This window comes from Leptonychotes weddellii, chromosome 15, assembly GCF_054177405.1.
Source record: "Leptonychotes weddellii isolate Sample4059 chromosome 15, ASM5417740v2, whole genome shotgun sequence".
Taxonomy (NCBI): Eukaryota; Metazoa; Chordata; class Mammalia; order Carnivora; family Phocidae; genus Leptonychotes; species Leptonychotes weddellii.
In genome coordinates, this window is record NC_138383.1 from 30,180,552 (window position 1) to 30,201,048 (window position 20,497).

The following is a 20,497-nucleotide window of genomic DNA, read 5'->3' on the forward strand; positions in this document are numbered from 1 at the left end:
GACGATGGACTCTGAAAAACAAACAGGGTTCTAGAGGGGAGGGGGGTGGGAGGATGGGTTAGCCTGGTGGTGGGTATTGAGGAGGGCACATTCTGCATGGAGCACTGGGTGTTATGCACAAACAATGAATCATGGAACACTTCATCTAAAACTAATGATGTAATGTATGGGGATTAACATAAGAATAAAAAAAAAAAACTGTGGTATATACATACAGTAGAATATTACTCGGGCATAAAAAGGAATGAAGTACTGATAAATACTACAGTGTGGACAGACCTCAAAAACATACCACATCATATAAGCCAGAAACAAAAGGTCATATATTGTATGATTGCAGTTATATGAAATATCCAGAACAGGTAAATCCACAGAGACGGAAAGCAGATTGGTGGTTGCTAGGGCCTTCGGTGGAGAGGAATAGGTAGTAACTGCTTAAAGAATATGTGGTTTTGGGGCACCTGGGTGGCACAGTCAGTTAGGCCTCCAACTCTTGGTCTCAGCTCAGGTCATGATCTCAGGGTCGTGAGACTGAGCCCCGTGTCGGGCTCTGCATTCAATGCGGAATCTGTTTCAGATTCTCTCTCTCTCTCCCTCTATCCCTCCCCACCACACATGTGCTCTCTCTCCCTCTCTCATTCAAATAAATAAATAAATCCTAAAAAAAAAAAAAAAAGAACACGTGGTTTTCTTCTTGGATGAGGAAAACATTTTGCAACTAACTAGAAGTGGTGGTTCATTGTGAATGCACTAAATGCCACTGAATTGTTAACATCTAAATAGTTAATTTTATGTTATGTAAATTTAAGATCAACTGAATAAACAAAAAGTGATTTCTGTAGTTACCATAATCTCTCTCTATAAAATTCCCTATTCTTAGAAACCTAAATTGGTCATCTGTCAAGGAGAACCTGCAATGCTTTAGAAAAAATGTCATTTAATGTAAACAAATAATTTTTTGTCATTCCAGTGGAAATAAAATGACACAACCATTCTGATATTATCTTCCAAGGTCAAGATTCACATACACTCCCAGCATTTCCATTAAAAAATGAGTACACATTTGCAACAAGAAACAAGTGCAAAAATGTTCAATGCATCACTACATATAATAACCCAACACCAGAAACCCATCAAATACATATCAACATCAGTAGTAAAAAGGATAGTTAAATAAATAAGTAGAAGCATATTTGTACAATGGACTATGTAAGAGCAATGGAAATAAATGAAGTAAACCTACACAGAACATGAATTAATTTCACAAACATAATCCCAAAAAGATGTATTTTAAAATAAAATGCAAAGGGCGCCTGGGTGGCTCAGTCGGTTAAGCAGCTGCTTTCAGCTCAGGTCATGATCCCAGGGTCCTGGGATCAAGCCCCGCATCGGGTTCCCTGCTCAGCGGGGAGCCTGTTTCTATCTCTCCCTCTCCCCCTGCTTATGTTCTCTCTCTCTCTCTGTGTCAGATAAATATATAAAATCTTAAAAAAAAATAAAAATAAAACGCAAATGCTGCTCTAAAATACACAACTTATGACTATTCCTCTCCAACAATGAATATTTCTTAATGAACTGTAGTACCGACTCTGGATAAGACAGAGTTTCCTGGAAAAAATCTATAGGTATGTGATTTAATCTATAAATTTATGAAAATAGTCTTGAACTTCATATTCCATACATATGACACAAAGTATGCCTTATATATTAAAAAAGTTAGCATGGCAAAGATCACCATTCCTATGTTGGCTTCAGTTTATTAAATGACTTAATAAATTAAGAATGTTCTCGAATGAGGGGTGCCTGGGTGGCTCAGTTGTTAAGCGTCTGCCTTCGGCTCAGGTCATGATCCCAGGGTCCTGGGATCGAGCCCCGCATCAAGCTCCCTGCTTGGCAGGAAGCCTGCTTCTCCCTCTCCCGCTCCCCCTGCTTGTGTTCCCTCTCTTGCTGTCTCTCTCTCTGTCAAAAAAATAAATAAAAATCTTTAAAAAAAAAAAAATGTTCTCGAATGACCCTAAGATCTTTTCTTTGCATGAACAGATGAGGTGGAAAAATGTTTTAATTATTTTATCCCATATCTCAAAAAGTAAGGATAATAAGAGAAGGATGGTAGGGGTCAGTGGAGAGAGGAAAAAATTAGGTTTACCATGCAGAGGTGATCCAGAAGGGCTACTTGATAGACCTGGAACAGGGCTACAGCGACCTCCTTGCTTAGACGTCAGTTCTTGTTCAATTTCTTCCAGCCCAGCACTTTTCTGGAAACGGCTCATACGATTCACAACTCGTGGGGACATATGTGTTCGAACACAAGGCTGGCCACCGTAAGGGTTGATGGGGAAAACATGGGAAGTACCCCGGAGAGTACTAACCACAACCCAGCGACAGTCATGGCTGAAGCAGATGTCTTGTACCTAGAAATGGATAGGGAAAAACACAAACAGGACTGAAACTATTTGGATTAATATGTTAATTAATTGAATTTAAATTTTTTTTTAAAGGGGGTAAAAAAAAGAAACTATTTGGATTTATCTAGTATCACACACATATCACCAGATGTAAATAGAATTACTTGTCTTGTTAGCAAATTTACCTTATATCAAGTTATAAATTAAAAATTTTATTCTACAGATGAGTTTCATGGTGAATATTGATCAAAACTCCCTATCAGGGATTTGATACATTTTAGAAGCAGAGAATTCTGTCCCTTGCAGCACAGAGTGCCAAGTCAAAAATCAGGACCTAGGCAGTTTCACCCTAATAAAGCTACAAAAAATTTATATGAATCAGGTTTATTTTTCTAAATTAATCTGCCTCCTAATAAACATAAAATAGTAAAAATAAAAACAAACATTATACATTGTAGGTGAAGTTATTAATCCAATCCTTCACTAAACAAATATTCATGAGGTTCCATGCTAGGCACTAGAAATAAAGAGGTAAATAAGAAATAATCTTTGGGAAAAGTTAGAGGAAGGAGCCAGACTTGGTCTCAGGGTCTGAAGTAACAACTCTGCACACATCTGCTTGTTCTTTTCTGTGCATAAGATTTTTATTTAAAAAAAAAAAAAAGAAGAAGAAGAAAGAAAGAAAGAATCTTTGGGCTCACAGCCTAACAGGAGAAAAAGACATGTAAGAAATTTGTGAGAATGTAATATATACAAAGTGAAATAACTGTCTTATGTACCAGGCACAGTGGTTAAGAAAAAGGAAGAAATATATGAAGTTTCTGTGAGAGGTAAAAAGGAGATGGTGAAGTTGGAGGTGTAGGAAGGGCCTGGATTCTGGAAATAAGTTTTGATGTAGGATATACTTTACAGAGAAGGAGAGAAGGCACTCCAATTTAGATATATTCAGATATTCTACATTAAATATAAATGCATAGATAGAAGATGGAAATGATGAGCAAGTAGTTCAGCATATCCAAAAAAACCATCAGACTTGGCAAAGGCCAGGGCAAGAGGTATTTGGATTTTATTTAAGAAATAGTGGAGTCAAGATTTCAATTTGGGAAGGATGATTCTGGGAGTGAAATGTAGGGGAGTGGATCTGCAGTGGGATAAGGGTAGCTGAAGGAAAATTATGAATAAGTTCCTTCAGTAGTCAGGGATATAGGACTCTGAAGAAAGGTGGGATGCAGAAGAGAAAAGGTATCAAAACACCCTAATCTTACCCACCCTCCCCCCACACACACAAAACTCATATATCTCTAGTGGTTGGCAAACTTTGCAGGCCATCCAGTCTCTATTTTCTGCTGTAACTACTCAACTCTGTCCTTCTAGTATGAAAGTAGCCATAGAAAACATGTAAATGAATGAGTGCAACTATGTTCAAAAGAAAACTTTATTTACAACAAGTGGTTGGCCACAGACTTGATTTAGGGAAAGTTAGTTCCCTAATTTGTATGACACTTAACAGGCGTTGAATACAGAAGTTCCATTATTTTCAAATTAGCAAACTTAATTTACTACTTTCATCTTGATATCAATCTAATGATAACAACTTGAACAAAAATGTCCCCATTTACTTTTATCCTTAAAAAAGAAAGTCAAGTAGGGGCGCCTGGGTGGCGCAGTCGGTTGAGCATCCCACTCTTGGGGTACTGGAATCGAGCCACACGAGGGGCTCCATGCTGGCTTGGGATTTTCACTGCCTCTCCCTCTGCCCCTTCCTTCTGTGTGCATATGCACTCGCTCTCTTTCTCGTCAATAAATTAAAAAAAGAAAATGTATATATGTATATACCCATATATATGAATCCGTGGCATATTAGCTATCATTATAATATGAGCTAAGTAAAATTCCTTCAGCAGTCAGAGAAGCCCACACTTTCCAATACATTAGATCTTCAAATAAGCTTAAATTCAGATGAAAATCATGACTGATATTTCAGAAATATTTCACCAACAAAAGCTATAAGTACACATCAAAGTACAAGTCTCTAAAAGAGCCCAGAACCTTTGAAATAAAAAAAAAAAAAAGAAACTATAGTCTTATAGATCAAGAAAGATACTTCATTGCTAGACTACTGCTAGACCAAAATTATCACTACATGGATAAACCCAAAATTCAACTGCATGCCTGTCCATTTCAATCACTGTGATATAAGCCCTCATGACGCGTTAATGTTATAATTAAAGAATCTCCTGAAAGCTGACAAATTTAACTCCCAGGGATTCTAGAATTATGAATAAAAAGCCAGTCCACAAGTGTTTTACCTCCGTAGCTGGCCTATAGTCAGTTGCCTTCCAGCTGAACTGACTTACGGAAAAGAGAAAGGGAAGGAGCGGGCCAAAAAAAAAAAGGGGGGTAAATAGCAGAAGCAAGAGAAAAGAAAAACAGTTCCAGACAAGTTTAATATCATACTACCAAATGCATTAACATAAGCCAGAATCAAATATATAAAGAAAAAACACCTGTAGACCTATGGAGTAATTTATGTCCCATCCACAGTGCAACTAAATCACGTTATCTAAAACCTTGTTCCAAAACACTTATAATCAAGACTGCTTCCTGGTCTGTCAGTGAAAAGAAGTTTCCTTCTTTCATTTTAAAAATACTTCTGATATGAAGTGGTGCTAACAATCAGTATCAAGGCAGGAAGACAGAATGCCACCTCAGTGCTTACTTAGAGAAGTGATTCTGCTCTATGACCTGGAGGACACATCAGGATACTTAAATGAACAGAGAAGATATTAGCTGTCAAGGGACAGAGAGAGTTTAATCCTTTAAATAACACAGAGGATAACAACTGACCTACTCAAAAATGCACAACGATATAACTGTTGGTGTTATCAAACAAGTTGGGTGGTTTTTCCTACATTATTGAAGACAAGAAAGACTATATATAATGGCAAACTAGTAATAAAATGATGACATCATCTGCATGATTTTTGGACCTCAATTTTGGAGTGATATTTCTAGTAAAGATTTTCTCATCACAAAACAGGAAAGCTACCTGGGAAGTGTATCTCTGGTTTAGTGCTACAGTACCAGATACCATGGCAAATAACATTTACCAAGTACAGATCAGGCAATTGTTAGAAACAGAAGTTTAAACTAAACAAGTACAAGTATCAAAAAAGTACTATCCAAATACCTACCCTCAAATTTAGGAAGCAAGCATATTTAGGTAATTGTGATTTTTAAGAATTATTTACTATATCCTGAACTCAGGAACTGACCCAATCCAAGCAGATCTGGACAGCAAAAGATAGACCATATGGCTCTGACTTAGCATTTCAAACTGCTATGAAGTTGGAGCAGAGAATGAATGTGAACATGGGACAAATACAGGTTTCTTCCAGAACAAGGGTCGGCAAACTTTTTCAGTAAGGGGCCAGAGAGTAAAATTTTAGGCTTTGCAGGCAAGAAAGCAAAACCAAGGATACTATGTAGGTACTTAGAATAATAAGAAAATAAATTTTGACAAAATTTTTACTGAATAGAATTTTTTGTAATGTAAGTCTACTAAATAAGAAGAATGGAATCTTTTTTATAGGAGATAATATTTTGTTTATTTGGGGTTCGAAGCTAGCATTATTATCATCAAATAGATCCCAAGGCTTTATATGTTTATAAAAACCATTCTTGGCTCACAAGATGTACAAAAACAGACAGAGGGCCACATATGGCCAATGGACCACAGTTTGCTGACCTGTTTTATACCACCACCATGGTAGTAAATGTAAACTTGTCAAATCATCATAAACTTCAAAGCAGAAAGGACCTTGGAAATCTAAAGTCAAAGTCAAAAACACAGTAAGACTCTCAGGTCAATATTATTCCTATGGTTTTTAAGATACCACACAGTAAAAAAGAGGGAAAACTACAAAGAAAGCCTTCCCCATAAGAAGAATCCATGCAAGATACTAGTTAGGAACATGAGACCAATGAGATTATAGTTCTTTTCTAAATTCAACAGCAAGCCAGACATTCTGTTTTGTCTTCAAGGTGAATATAGCAGTATTCAATTCAACATTAATACATAACTACTAGAGAAAGTCATCTGAGTTGAAAAAAAAAATCACACATACACACATAAACCCCACAACTCAAGAGACAACTATTTCAAATTATCCTGGACGTCTCAATGCATAGACAGGTATGTACAGATACTTATGTGTATATTTATGAGTATATATGTGTGTATGTATGTGTGTGTATATATATATATATCACATAAACACAAATATAGATACATAAAGACATGTGCATGCACATACACATATTTTTCACTGGATAAGAGTAACCAATTTGAAATATAAAATAATCATTAAACTTCAATATTATACAAGATCGTGAAAACACATGGAAACAGCACTATAAGTCTAAAGCCTTTACATGTGATTACAGGCTTTCCCTACAGGTAGCATGTAATAGGAAATATATCACTAGCTACACAGCCACAGAAACTTTAGTTAACAACTCTCTGCCTTATGGTTCTTCATTTGCAAAATGGGAACAATAATGCAAGTCTCATGGGGTTTTAGGTTTAATGAATGACCATGTAAAGCACTTAGAACACTGCCTATCACTTAAGCACTGAACGAAGATGTTTGCTGTAATTATCATAATTACCATAAAAATACATCCCTACTCTGTTCAAACATCTCTGTTTTCACTGCTAACAACATAGACTAAACCACTATCATCACTTCAACAGGTTACTACATTAGACTCCTAACTGGACTCTCACTTAAGACCCCTACAAGCAACAAAAGACAAAGTAGATAAATTGTACTTACTCAAAATTCAAAACTTTCCTGCATCAAAGAATACTATCAAAAAAATAAAAATACAACCACAGACTATGAGAAAAAATTTCCAAATAATACGACTGAATAAGGGTCCAGCATGTAAAATACTTAAATAAGTCTTTCAACTCAACAACATAAAGACAAATAATTCAATTAAAAATAAGCAAAAAAAAAAAATTGAATATTTTTCCAAAGAAGATATAGAAATGGCCAAAAAGCACATGAAAAGATGCTCAACATCTTTAGTCACTAGGGAAATGTAAATAAAAAACACAATGAGATACCACTTCATACTGAAAAGAATGGTTATAAAAAAAAGATAAAATAAGTGTTGATGAGGATGTAGAGAAACTTGAACCCTCATACATTGCTGGGAAAAAAGAAAACAGTGCAGCCACTTGGAATTCCTCTAAAAGCTAAACATAGACTTTCATCCTTAGATACCCAAGAGAACTGAAAACATGTTCAAACAGAAACCTACACACTAATGTTCACAGCAGTATTCCACTTTCCTTAGTGGAAACAACCCAAATGTCTATCAACTAGTAAGTGGAAAAAATGTGGTCTATACATACAAGGGAATATTATTCAGGTACAAAAAGCAATAAAGTTCTGATACATGCTAAACATGAATGAACTTTGAAAACACGACGTAAAATGAAAGAAGACAGACAGAAAAGGCTACTGTTATCTGATTCCATTTATATGAAATGGACAAAATAAGCAGATCCATAGAGACAGAAAATAGGTTAACAATTGCCGAGGGCCAGGGAGAATAGAAGGGGGAGTAGCCGCTCATGGGTAACCAGGTTTCTTTCTGGGGGGATGAAAATGTTCTGGAATAAAATAAAATAGTGATTGATAGACAAGTCTGTATACTAAAAACCACAAAATTGTACACTTTAAAAGGGTGAACTTTATGTATGTGAATTATGTCTCAATAAAGCTGTTAAAAAAATGAAAAAACTAGTTAGTTCACTGAGAGGTTAAGTTCTATAACCTCTTTTTATAGTTTGTAGTTTCATTTAACTGCCCTTTAGTTCTCTGAGATGTCTCTATTGTTCTAGGCTCAAAAGAAGATAAGCAACTGCTTAGAAGCTAAGCTAGCATTTTATCTGTGCCCATCTTGGCTCACTTCATATCTGGGGTTGGGGTAATATGTGAAACACTATAACCAGATGTTCTTATTATTAAGTTTCCCTCCATTCAGCAAAGAAGTGTGGCATAAAATGATAGAAAAAAATCAAGCAGAGTACCTGAAGTAGTATGGGACTCCTCATTAGACACTCACTGTTATCAATTTAGAGCTTTTAAGTATACAAATGTCAGGATTCTTAACTAATGGGATATGAATTTAAAAAATACAGACTCTTGATTTCGTCTGAGGTCATGATCTTGGGATTGTGAGATCGAGTCCTGCATTTGGCTCTGTGCTGGGTGTGGAGCCTGCTTGGGATTCTCCCTCTTCCTCTCCTCTCCCTCTGCCTCCTCCCTTTTTTTCCCTCTCAAAAGAAAAAAATAATAACCCTATACTTTTATCGCCTTTATTAGTTAATTGGGTTTTGGTGGTGAATTTGTGGCATAAATTGGAGCCCTGTAAAATGCTGATTTCTATATCTTAGATGCTTAAATGGGGTACCACTTAATTCTGGTGCTCAAATACTCTTGTGTCATATGTAATTTGAATTCAACCTGTTTTGTGAATTAAATATACATTTGGGGTGGGGTTTTTTTAGGTTTTGATAAAATGGACATAATTGTTCTTTGTGAGTGTATGTCTGCTATATTGGATTTGGTTACTCCAAATATCGTTGTTTTGGATTATTAAATCAACAAAATACTTAAGGATAATTCAGTTTGTCAAAAAATAGTTGTATAAATTAGAATTATTGTAATATAGCTACATTATATTTTAAGGAACAAATATATTAGCTTTCTAGAGGCCTAATGGTTTCTGATAGCCAAATTTTACATCATTATAATAAAAAACAAGTGTGAGATGTTAACAATATTCCAAACAATACAGGAACCATTTAATGAACAATAAGCTATATAACCTAATAGAAATTTGCAAAACATTTAATTAAGCAGTCTGTATTTTTTTTTTTTAAAGATTTATTTATTTATTTGGGAGAGCGAGAATGAGAGAGAGTACATGAGAGGGGGGAGGGTCAAAGGGAGAAGCAGGCTTCCCCCTGAGCAGGGAGCCCGATGCGGGGCTCAATCCCAGGACCCTGGGATCATGACCTGAGCCAAAGGCAGTCGCTTAACCAACTGAGCCACCCAGGTGCCCCTAAAAAGATATTTTTTTAAAAAAACAAAGTAATATCAATGATTGCCTAGGGTAAGAGTGAGGCAGAAAATTGAAAAAAGCTGTATGAAGTTCTCTGGGATGATGAAAATGTTGTATAGATTGATTGTAGTGATGGATATATGGATATGACTAGTAGATGGCAAATCGAACACCCATCTCCAACCTTCCCTCCCTCACCTGACACCAGGTGCTTCATATGTGCTAGCCCAGCTTCTCCAACAGGAAGTGTTGACACAGCTATGATCAGTCAGACAGAAGCAGGATGCTACTGCAGGATTCTGGGAAAGTATTCGCTTCCTGATATAAGAAATTAACATCACTGAGCTGTCCATACTCCCCATCTTAGTGCCTTGAATTCAGAAATGATGCCCACAAGAATGGCAATTATATAAAGCCATCACAAGGAAAAGAACAAAAAAGTCACAAAAACATTGCCAAACAACTGTACCAAACCAGCAACAGCCTTCTTATAATGTGACAAAAATAAACCCTGATTTTTTAAAACCATCGTTAAATGTGATTTTCTTTCTGTAGCCAAACATATGCCTAATGATTCAAATAGCAATTTGCTCTCCAATTCTCTTTAAGAATTCTCTTTAAAAAAAAAAAAAAAGGAAAGAAAACCCAAAAGCAGACAGTACTTGGATAAAAAGTCTACAATCCAAGACTATTATAATTTCAGAAGCCTGTAAGAATGGCAACCAAAGCCATAAAGACAAGTCCCATATAGCAAAAATTAACTGGCCAAGGTCCAAGCCCTCAGATGATGTTATATTTAATGAAAACTTACAGGAAAATATGTGAAAAAAGCTATTTGCTTAAGAATTAACATACGAGTTCTAGAGACATGCCCAACACAACATTTCAACAAATTTTATCCTTCAAAATCGATAGATACTTCCATTTAAAATGTTGTAATTCTGACTATCATGACAAGGTTAATGGCAATAAAAGTTTGCTTGGGAATAAGTTGCTTAGAATGGAAATGTGTTGAAGATGGATAATCCACACATACCCTCTAGCCTATCTGCCCACTCCCTCGCACTATGAATTCTTCATAATCATTCATTTAGTCAGTAAATATTTATGGAAAGCTTCTTACATGTTTTACACTCTTCTAAGTGCCAAAATTTAAAAAATGAGCTAATGCTAATAAGTGGCCTGAAATTACTATCTGAACCAACAACTACACTGTTGGGCATCTACGCCAGAGAAGTGAAAATGATGTTCACGTAACATATTCATTATAGCCCCAAACTGTAAATGGTCCAGGTGAATGTGTGAACAACCTGTGTGAGTTAGGTCTACTTATAAAAGGGCAATGTGAGGGAACTGTTCAGTATCCTCATGGACACACACACCTACACAGGTGATTAAACTGTATACCTAAACACACACATACACACTCATTTCCACACACACAAATGCACAAACAAGTATAAGTAAATCTAGTGAAATCTGAAAAAGATCGGGGATGGTACCAATGTCAATATCCTGGTTGTGATATACTCTAGTTTTGCAAAATGTTACCCACTGAGATAAAATGGATCAAGAGTACACGAGATTTCTTAGTACTATTTCTTACAAGTCCATATGAATCTACAATTATTTCAATAAAAATCTGAACTAAAAATAAAGTGAATATGATGCTTCACACACACCACAGAACCAGCAAGCTAATATGGCTGGCTCCTGCTGTGATCTGACCTTGAGGGGTAACAAGGATGGGGGGTAACCAAAATGCCAGAGGCTGCACGGGTGAAACTTGGCAGTGTTGAGAGTGTGGGCAGAAAACAAAGGGGTGGTAATGCCTGGACACTCACTGGATGCTGGCAAGTAGCACTACCGGCCATGGGGAAATAAGTGGCACCCACCCTGGGGAACAATCACTTGGCCAAGTGAGAGAAAGGCCAACACTTCTGGTTGCCCTCCGAGTATCGACAGGCCAGCCTCCCCTGCCAACAAGACGGAGGATAATGTGACCGCCTGGCAGCTGTTACTAGAACAACGGACATGTGCACATTAAATACATGAGTCCATGTTCTCCTGTAGGGAAAAGTAGTCCACGTCCTGGTGGGGGATGGGGCGGAGAATACCCTGGAAGGGCATGTCAGCAAAGTCTGCAGTAGGGAAGAGAAGCTAAAGTGACCTGGTAGGAGGACTACTGCTGTGCTTCTCCTGATAAAGTATAACTGGTATTAATGGTTTAACTGATTGTACTCACATGCTTTTAAGTGTCAGAGGGTATATCCTCTGCCATGCAGACTGAAATGATAATGGGGAAAGCGCACAACAGACCACCTCCAGGCTTCCAGTTCCTTCCCATGTTATACAATAGAAACAATAGAATCCCAGTAGGAAAAAGGTAGTGACTTAATGGCTGCTGAAGTACTCAGGTGTTAGCCCAGTACAACATCGCCACCTGCCTGATCCAGCAACCAAATACACTCCCTTTTTCAGAGGGTGGCTCCTAACCTGCTATTCAATTCCAGTAAATGAACAACTGACCCAGGAGGCCTTGTGATTTTCCAGACCAACACTGGGTTGGGTCAACTCAAATTTGACGGTGAACATGTGGGTGAGGGCCCAACAGAGCTTGATAGTCAAATAGAAATGGTATGTTTCACAGTACGTTCCAGCCTGGCCCTAGAAGCATCTTGTCTTTACAGCTACTTTATCAGCTACTCCACTGTCTAAAGCAACACCACTGGTTCAACAGACCCTTGGTTCACAGAACTTCCTCTGAACGCCTGTGCCTGATTCCCTGACGGCTTCGCTAAGATGAAGGCCGATGGTGTCCACCAGCCTGCGGCAGCTGCACAACCCCAGCAAAAACTCTGCTGGGACAAATGAAGTAAAGCCCGATCAGCACAGTAGAATAATGGAAAGCTGTCACTTCTGTTTTAATTGACGGGCCACCACAGCTGTGGGTTTACGTATCATCTATGATGTTTTTGTACTGTGATGGCAAAGGTGAGTACAGAGAATATATACAATGCAGAGTTTAAATATTTACTACTAGCCCTTTACAGAAAAAAGTTTGCGGACCCTGCTCTAAACAGTACTGCTGACACTTTGGGAGCTGCCAATGGCCTAGCCAAACCTAGTGTGGCTTGCCGTGAGGAAGACTACATACTGGCAGATTGCAGACATCCCTTCTTTTAGGGCTAGGAGCTGCACAGACAAATCACGGCTAGTGACTGAACAATCTGGGTCACTCCCACCCAAGGTAAGATTCCATCCACTGATGGGAAGGACTAGAATCAAGCTGCTCATCAAGACTGTACTGCCCTGCTCTGCAGTGTGATTCCCAACTTTACATCAATAATAAATGTTTGTCCGGGGTTTACATCCCACCTATTATCCGCTGTTTCATAACCACATATGATGTCATAGTTGAAAAGCATAAATATACTGAAGGTGTGTTATAATACAGTGTAGTATATTATACTATAATATATATAAAATAATATACTATTATATATAATATAGTATATATATAACATACAGTATATATGTAAGTATACTACAGATTAGTTGCTTACCTATTAAGACAAAATGGTTGATATGGTTCTCAGATATTTGACCTTTTTCACCTTATTTGTTCTATCAAATATTGAGAAAGTATTGTTAAACTCAGTTTTAGGTGTGTACATATTTTAAATCTTCCTGATAATTTGACTCTTGGACATTATGAAAGATCTCTAGAAATAGGCTCTGTCTTAACCTATTTTACTTGATATTAATATGGCTGAATTTTCAACATTATTGTATTTATTATTTGCATGATATATCTTTTAACATGCTTGTACTATCATCATATTAATGTATCTACATGCAAAGTGAATCTCTAATAGGTAATTCCTTTAGACTAGAATACAGTAATATTTATTTATTTTTTAATTTATTTTATTAACATATAATGTATTATTTGTTTCAGGGGTACAGGTCTGTGATTCATCAGTCTTACACAATTCACAGTGCTCACCATAGCACATACCCTCCCCAATGTCCATCACCCAGCCACCCCATCCCTCCTACCCCCTTCCACTCCAGCAACCCTCCGTTTGTTTCCTGAGATTAAGAGTCTCTTAATGTTTTGTCTCCCTCTCTGGTTTCGTCTTGTTTCATTTTTCCCTCCCCTCCCCTATGATCCTCTGTCTTGTTTCTCAAATTCCTCATATCAGTGAGATCATATGGTACTTGTCTTTCTCTGATTGACTTATTTCACTTAGCGTAATGCCCTCTAGTCCCATCCACACCATTGCAAATGGCAAGATTTCATTTTCTGATGGCTGCATAATATTCCATTGTATATATATACCACATCTTCTTTATCCATTCATCTGTTGATGGACATCTAGGTTCTTTCCATAGTTTGGTTATTGTGGACATTGCTGCTATAAACACTGGGGTGCAGGTGCCCCTTCGGATCACTACATTTGTATCCTTGGGGTGAATACCCAGTAATGCAATTGCTGGGTCATAGGGTAGCTCTATTTTTCAACTTTGTGAGGAACCTCCATACTGTTTTCCAGAGTGGCTGCACCAGCTTGCAGAATACAGTAATATTTAATATAATTATTATACTATGGTTGAATTTTGATGTACCATTTAATATTTGGGTTTTGTTTATCCTGTTTCTTGTGCCTCTATTCCTCCTCGTCTGCCTAATTTGAATTAACTGAACATTTTTTAGAAATCCTTGTTAACTGCATTATTGTCTTTTTAGGTACAGCATGTCAAACCTTGAAACAGTATAGTTCCATGTATCTGCTTCCACCTCAGCACTCTAGGTCCATTATGCTATACTTACCATACATATTACATGTACACCTGATATAATCCCCAGAAAATAATATTAAAATTTCTTATACATAAATATTACAATTTTAACATTCCTATATATTTTTAAATAAATTTAAAATGGGGAGCAACTGGGTGATAGGCATTAAGGAGGGCATGTGATGTGTTGAGCACTGGGTGCTTTATGCAACTGATGAATTACTGAATTCTACATCTGAAACTAATGATGGACTGTATGTTGGCTAAATGAATTTAAATTAAAAAAATTTTTAAACAGGAAAAATCATCCTTTCCAATTAGAAACTGATCATTTCTCAGATATTTCATTACTTTTACAAGATCCAAGTTTACTCTGGTATCATTTCCCTTTAGCATAATTTTTATTGTCAATGCACTGGCCTTATTTCTCACTCCTTCATTCTTGAATGATACTATTGCTGGACGGAGAATTTTTGATCATCTGTATTTTTTTCTTTCAGTCCTCTAAACATGCTATTCCACTGCCTTCAGACTTCCATGGTTCCTGATGAGAAGTGACTTGTTTGTTGAGATGGTATTTCCCTGTATACAAGGGGTTATTTTCCTCTGGCTATGTTCAAGATTTGCTCTTTACTTTGCTTTTCAGAAAGTTGACTATGATGTTCTTAAACTGGGGTTTTCTCATATCCAGTCCTGTTTGGTGTTTGCTAGTCTTTGGGGAAGATTTAAATTGCATCTTTCAACAAATTTGGGGGGCTTTCCCTCTTTATTTCTTTCTATATATTTTTCTGCCTCATTTTCATTATATCCTCCCTTTCCACACCAATCAAGGCGAATTTGGCCCCAGGATGGATCATATACAGAGTCTCAATCATACCTGATTTGGATGATTTAGGTGATGACATTGGAGCTTTCGGGCTAATGATATTTTCAAGAGATTTTAGACTTAGAGTATACGCTGCCATGCACTGAGACTTTTAGGGATGTTAGTATGGGGTAAATGTATTTTGCACATGGGATGATCCTGAATTTGAGGGATTAGAGGGCAGACTGTAGTGAGGTAAACAGTGGCTCAAAAAAGACATATTCCAATCCTAATCCCTGGAACCTGCATATAGTATATTATAGACCCAAAGAGTGACCATAACCTTATACACCAAAATGTGATTGAGTTATAGATCTTGAGAGTTTATCTTGGATTACAGGTGTAAGTACGATATGTATTCACATATATCCTATAAAACACACAGAAGAGAAGACACAGAGAAGAGGAGGAGGAAATGTGACCACAGAGGCAATGGCTGGAGTGATAGAGATGGCTATAAGGCAAGGAATGCTGACAGCCACTGGAAGCTGGAAAAGGCAAAGAACAGATTCTGCTTAGAGGTTCTAGAGGGAGTGTGGCCTTGCCAACACTTTAATTTTGGACTTTTGGTCTCCAGGATTGTGGGAGAATCAATTTCTGTTATTTTGACCCCTCCCCCAGTTTCATGGTAACTTGTTATGACAACCATAGGAAAGAAATACATAGCAAATGTGGATATCCAGAACAATGTGAATTCCATGTTGTGGACTGCCCAGGACTGGGGTTGCTGGGTGGTATGGTTAAGTGCATGTTAAGACTTTAAGAAACTTCTATCTTCCAGAGTGGCTGTACCATTTCACATTCCCAACAGCAATGTATGAGAAATCCAGTTCCTCCAACTCACTGACTTTTGAGAATTCCTTAAAAGGTGTGGTAGGTACAAGACAGTTTGTGCCTTTTCATTCTATTACCAGTGTTTCTCAAAGAGCAGATATGTTTTGTTTTAATGAACTCTAATTTATCAGTTTTATTTTCATGGATTTTGCTATTCGAGTCATCCATGAGAAATCTGTCCAACCCAAGTCACAAAAGGTTTCTCCTTTTTCTTCTAAAAGCTTTATAACAGTAGGTTTCACACATAAATCTACGATCCAGTTTGAGTTCATTTTTGTATATGGGATGAGGTATGGATTGATGCTCATTTTTTTTGCACATAAACACCCAAGTGGTCCATCACCATTGTTGAAAAGACTAGCCTTTCTCATTTTGCACGTTTGCCAAAAATCAATTGTCCATATGTACAGGAATGTTCCTGGGTTCCTTGTTGATCACTGTAGCTTTAGTAAGTCTTGCTATCAGGTAGTAATATCCCCCCAAATTTGTTTTTCTTTTTCAGCGTTATTTTGCCATTATAAGCCCTATGTATAGGGCTTTGTTTGTTTGTTTGTTTTTTATCCTGCTGGGCATTTCATGGGGATTGCATTGAATATACAGATCAATTTGGAGAGAACGGACATCCTAACAATATTAAGCATTCCAACCCCAAAACATGGTTTAACTCTCCATTTATTTACATCCTTACTCTCAGCAATGTTTTATAGTTTTAAGGGTACATGTCTTACATATGATAAGTACATATTACACACTATTTTTTACCTTTAACTCTTTTTTAAATTATCAATTACCTATTGTTTGTTCTTAGTATATAGAGAGGTGCAACTGACTTCCATATACTGATCTAATACCCTGAAACCTAATTAAGATCTCTTATTCTAACTATTTTTGTAGAATCCATTAGATTTTCTACACAATCATCTTTAAATAAATATAGTTTTACTTTCTTCTTTCTGATATGACAATGGTTCTTTCCACGGCCTCAGATTTCCTCTGATCTCTCTCCAGCACTGTGTCCTGAGAACTCTATGATCGTACTCTTAGCAATACCTCATCAACAGAGGGAGTCTATCCGGCTCCACTTGGGCTCCCCCTTCCTGCACAATAAGCTGGAAACTCTGTCAAGGCAGTTAAGCTGGGGCAATCATAGGGTTTTTCTCATTTGTTTCCCATCTCTCAAGGATCACCATCCTTCATGGCCTGATGTATTATATCTAGAAAAACACTGTTCTTTGATTGCTTCAGGTAAATCCAGTCCCTCTTACTCTAGGTTATTTATGCTGATTTGAGTGTTATCTAGTTGTATCCATAAGACAAAGAGAGCTTAGCAACCTCCTACTCCACCCTCTTTCCACCAACCGCTCCCTCTTACTCTACAGTGACCCAAAGTGAGGTCCTCGTATTAACTCTTTGTCATTTACTGTGCTGGCTTTTTTACTAAGTACAGTAAGACACAGTTTACATCTATTATTTCTGACATTTCCTAAAATAAACCCTATGAAATAGTCTTTGGCCGCATTTTACCGATGAGTAAATTAAAGCTTAAGGAAAGTAGAAAATGTATCCTTGGTAATAGAGTTACTAGGCAGCATCCAAGTATATATGGAAGTTGGGGATGGGGAATGGGGAGTGACTGCTAATCGGCAAAAAGTTTGTTATAAAAATGTTCTAAAAGTAGATCCTGATGATGGTTGCATAGCTCTGTGAATATACTAAAAAAAAACACTGAAATGCACATTTTTAAAAAATGAAATTTATATTCTAAGAATTATATCTCAATAAAGCTAACATTTTTGGGGGGAAGGGAATTGACAAAAATCAAGAGCATAGGGCTATATGTAGGATTGCGAGGTTTAGCAAATAAAAATACAGAGAGTCCAGTAAAATTTGAATTTCAGTATAAACCTAAGTAGGCAATATCTGGACATCCTCATACTAAAATTACCTGTTTTTAGAACTGACCATTAATAATATTAAATAGCTAGATTCTTTTGCCATTGAGAATTAAACCTATAATCTTACCATTTTATAGGACTATTCCGATAAAAGTAACACTTATCTGATATGCAACTGTTTCCAAAGCAAGTTGGCCATTACTAAAATTAGCATGTTAAGTACTAAAATGATTTGTATCTGCTTGAGTAAGACATTATGGAAGTATACTGAAAAATACTGTAAGGTTTCACTATATATATATATATATATACTATATATATATATATAGTTTCACTATATATATATATACACACACACATACATATACACATATATATTCCTGTTGAAAACTAGGAATATTTTTCTAACTGCATATGTGCCTTATGAGGAAAATTACTGTCAGATGCAGAGGATATCCCAAGTCATAGATCACAAAACAACTTAATTCAACATAATTAGATCCACATACTTGAGTTTTTTTCCTTGCCTGATTAAAGTACCCTCAGAGTTTTTGGAAAAATCCAGAATGACATGATTTTGAAGTACTCAAAGACAGTTAGATAGATCATATGCCATATAGATTTCATAATCAGTGCTACATTTTATATATTATTTCAAAATAATTTTCAGTGGAAGCTTACAGAAATTAATTTTATGGTCATTAGTTGAGTTTCCTTCGATCTTAATATTTGGTGTTTAGAAATTCCCAACCTCCTAAATTACAGAGTGTGACATAGAACAAAATAATTTTAATAATTTCTATTTGATTTCCCTTCATGTTAAATAGCCATAGCATTGGCAGCAGCAAATATTTATACCTACAAACATTTGCCCATGCACAGGGCACTGTTCAAAGGATGACAGATACCAAGAAGGTTAAGTATGATCTCTATTTCCAGGTTGGATGTATAGATAATTAAATGATAAATAATGCTAATGCAAATGAGTTACCAAAAAATAGGTGTAAGCAAAAAAAAAAAAGAAAAAAGGTATAAATATTTAAAATACTAAAATTCTAGGAAGTTAGAGCTGAAGCAGAGCATACCAGTGACTGGTGAGGGCAGAACAGGTATTATAAACACAGAGTTAAGAAATCAAATGTGGGGGCGCCTGGGTGGCAGGGTTGGTTAAGCATCTGACTCTTGGTTTTGGCTCAGGTTGTGATCTCAGGGTCCAGAGATCCAGCCCCGTGTCAGGCTCTGGCCTCAGCATGGAGTCTGCTTGAGTTTCCCCCTCCCTCTCTCTCTCTGCTCTTCCCCAACACCCCCCTATCTCTCAAATAAATGAATAAATTTTTTTAAAAAAGAAATAAAATGTGCCAGCAGCACAGTGAAATACTGAATCTTCACTAAAATGTTCATCTAATTGGAAATTTCCATACAAAAGAAACAAATACAAATGGTAACTAAAATAAGAATAAGCAAGTTTCGTTGTGCCAGAAGGACGTTGTAAGAGAAATGGAGATATGTCAAAGGACACAGATGTCAAGTTGATAGGTGCCACTGGCCAAATCTGGGATATTCTGAGCTTTAAAATAAATAGTTATTGAATGAATATAACCCACTGAATAAAATAGGACTCTATTAACCAAATGATAAATATAAATAAAAGAAGTGTTACAAATTTTGGGGGGAAAAAAAGGGATATTTACATAATTTAAAATGAATTCCTGTATGAGTTCTAGCAGTTTTGCAGTGGAGTCTTTTGGGTTTTCCACATAAAGTATCATATCATCTGCAAAGAGTGAGAGTTTGACTTCTTCTTTGTTGATTCGGATGCCTTTTATTTCTTTTTGTTGTCTGATTGCTGTGGCTAGGACTTCTAGTACTATGTTGAATAGCAGTGGTGATAGTGGACATCCCTGCCACGTTCCTGACCTTAGGGGGAAAGCTCTCAGTTTTTCCCCATTGAGTATGATATTCACTGTGGGTTTCTCATAGATGGCTTTTATGATATTGAGATATGTATTCTCTATCCCCATACTCTGAAGAGGTTTAATCAAGAAAGGATGCTGTACTTTGTCAAATGCTTTTTCTGCAACTATTGAGAGGATCATATGGTTCTTGTCCTTCCTTTTATTAATGTATTGTATCACATTGATTGATTTGTGGATGTTGAACCAACCTTGCAGCCCAGGAGTAAATCCCACTTGGTCGTGGTGAATAATCCTTTTAATGTACTGTTGGATCCTATTGGCTAGTATTTTGGTGAGAATTTTTGCATCCATGTTCATCAGGGATATTGGTCTGTAATTCTCCTTTTTGATGGGGGTCTTCGGCTGATTTTGGGATCAAGGTAATGCTGGCCTCATAAAATGAGTTTGGAAGTTTTCCTTCTATTTCTATTTTTTGGAACAGTTTCAGAAGAATAGGTATTAATTCTTCTTTGAATGTTTGGTAGAATTCCCCTCGGAAGCCATTTGGCCCTGGGCTCTGGTTTGTTGGGAGATTTTTGATTACTGCTTCAATTTCCTTACCGGTTATAGGTCTGTTCAGGTTTTCTATTTCTT

The 20,497-nt window shown here is 36.7% G+C and overlaps 1 protein-coding gene across 1 annotated transcript in view; it reads right to left on the reverse strand.

The window, feature by feature from the left end:
• Positions 1-20,497, reverse strand: part of BCAS3 (BCAS3 microtubule associated cell migration factor) — a gene marked incomplete at its 5' end in the record, with an annotated part of 537,991 nt that overhangs the window by 328,617 nt on the left and 188,877 nt on the right. The window contains one exon of the mRNA XM_081805976.1: positions 2,147-2,411. Coding sequence (XP_081662102.1) covers positions 2,147-2,411 — 265 coding nt within the window. The remainder of the gene's footprint in view (positions 1-2,146; positions 2,412-20,497) is intronic.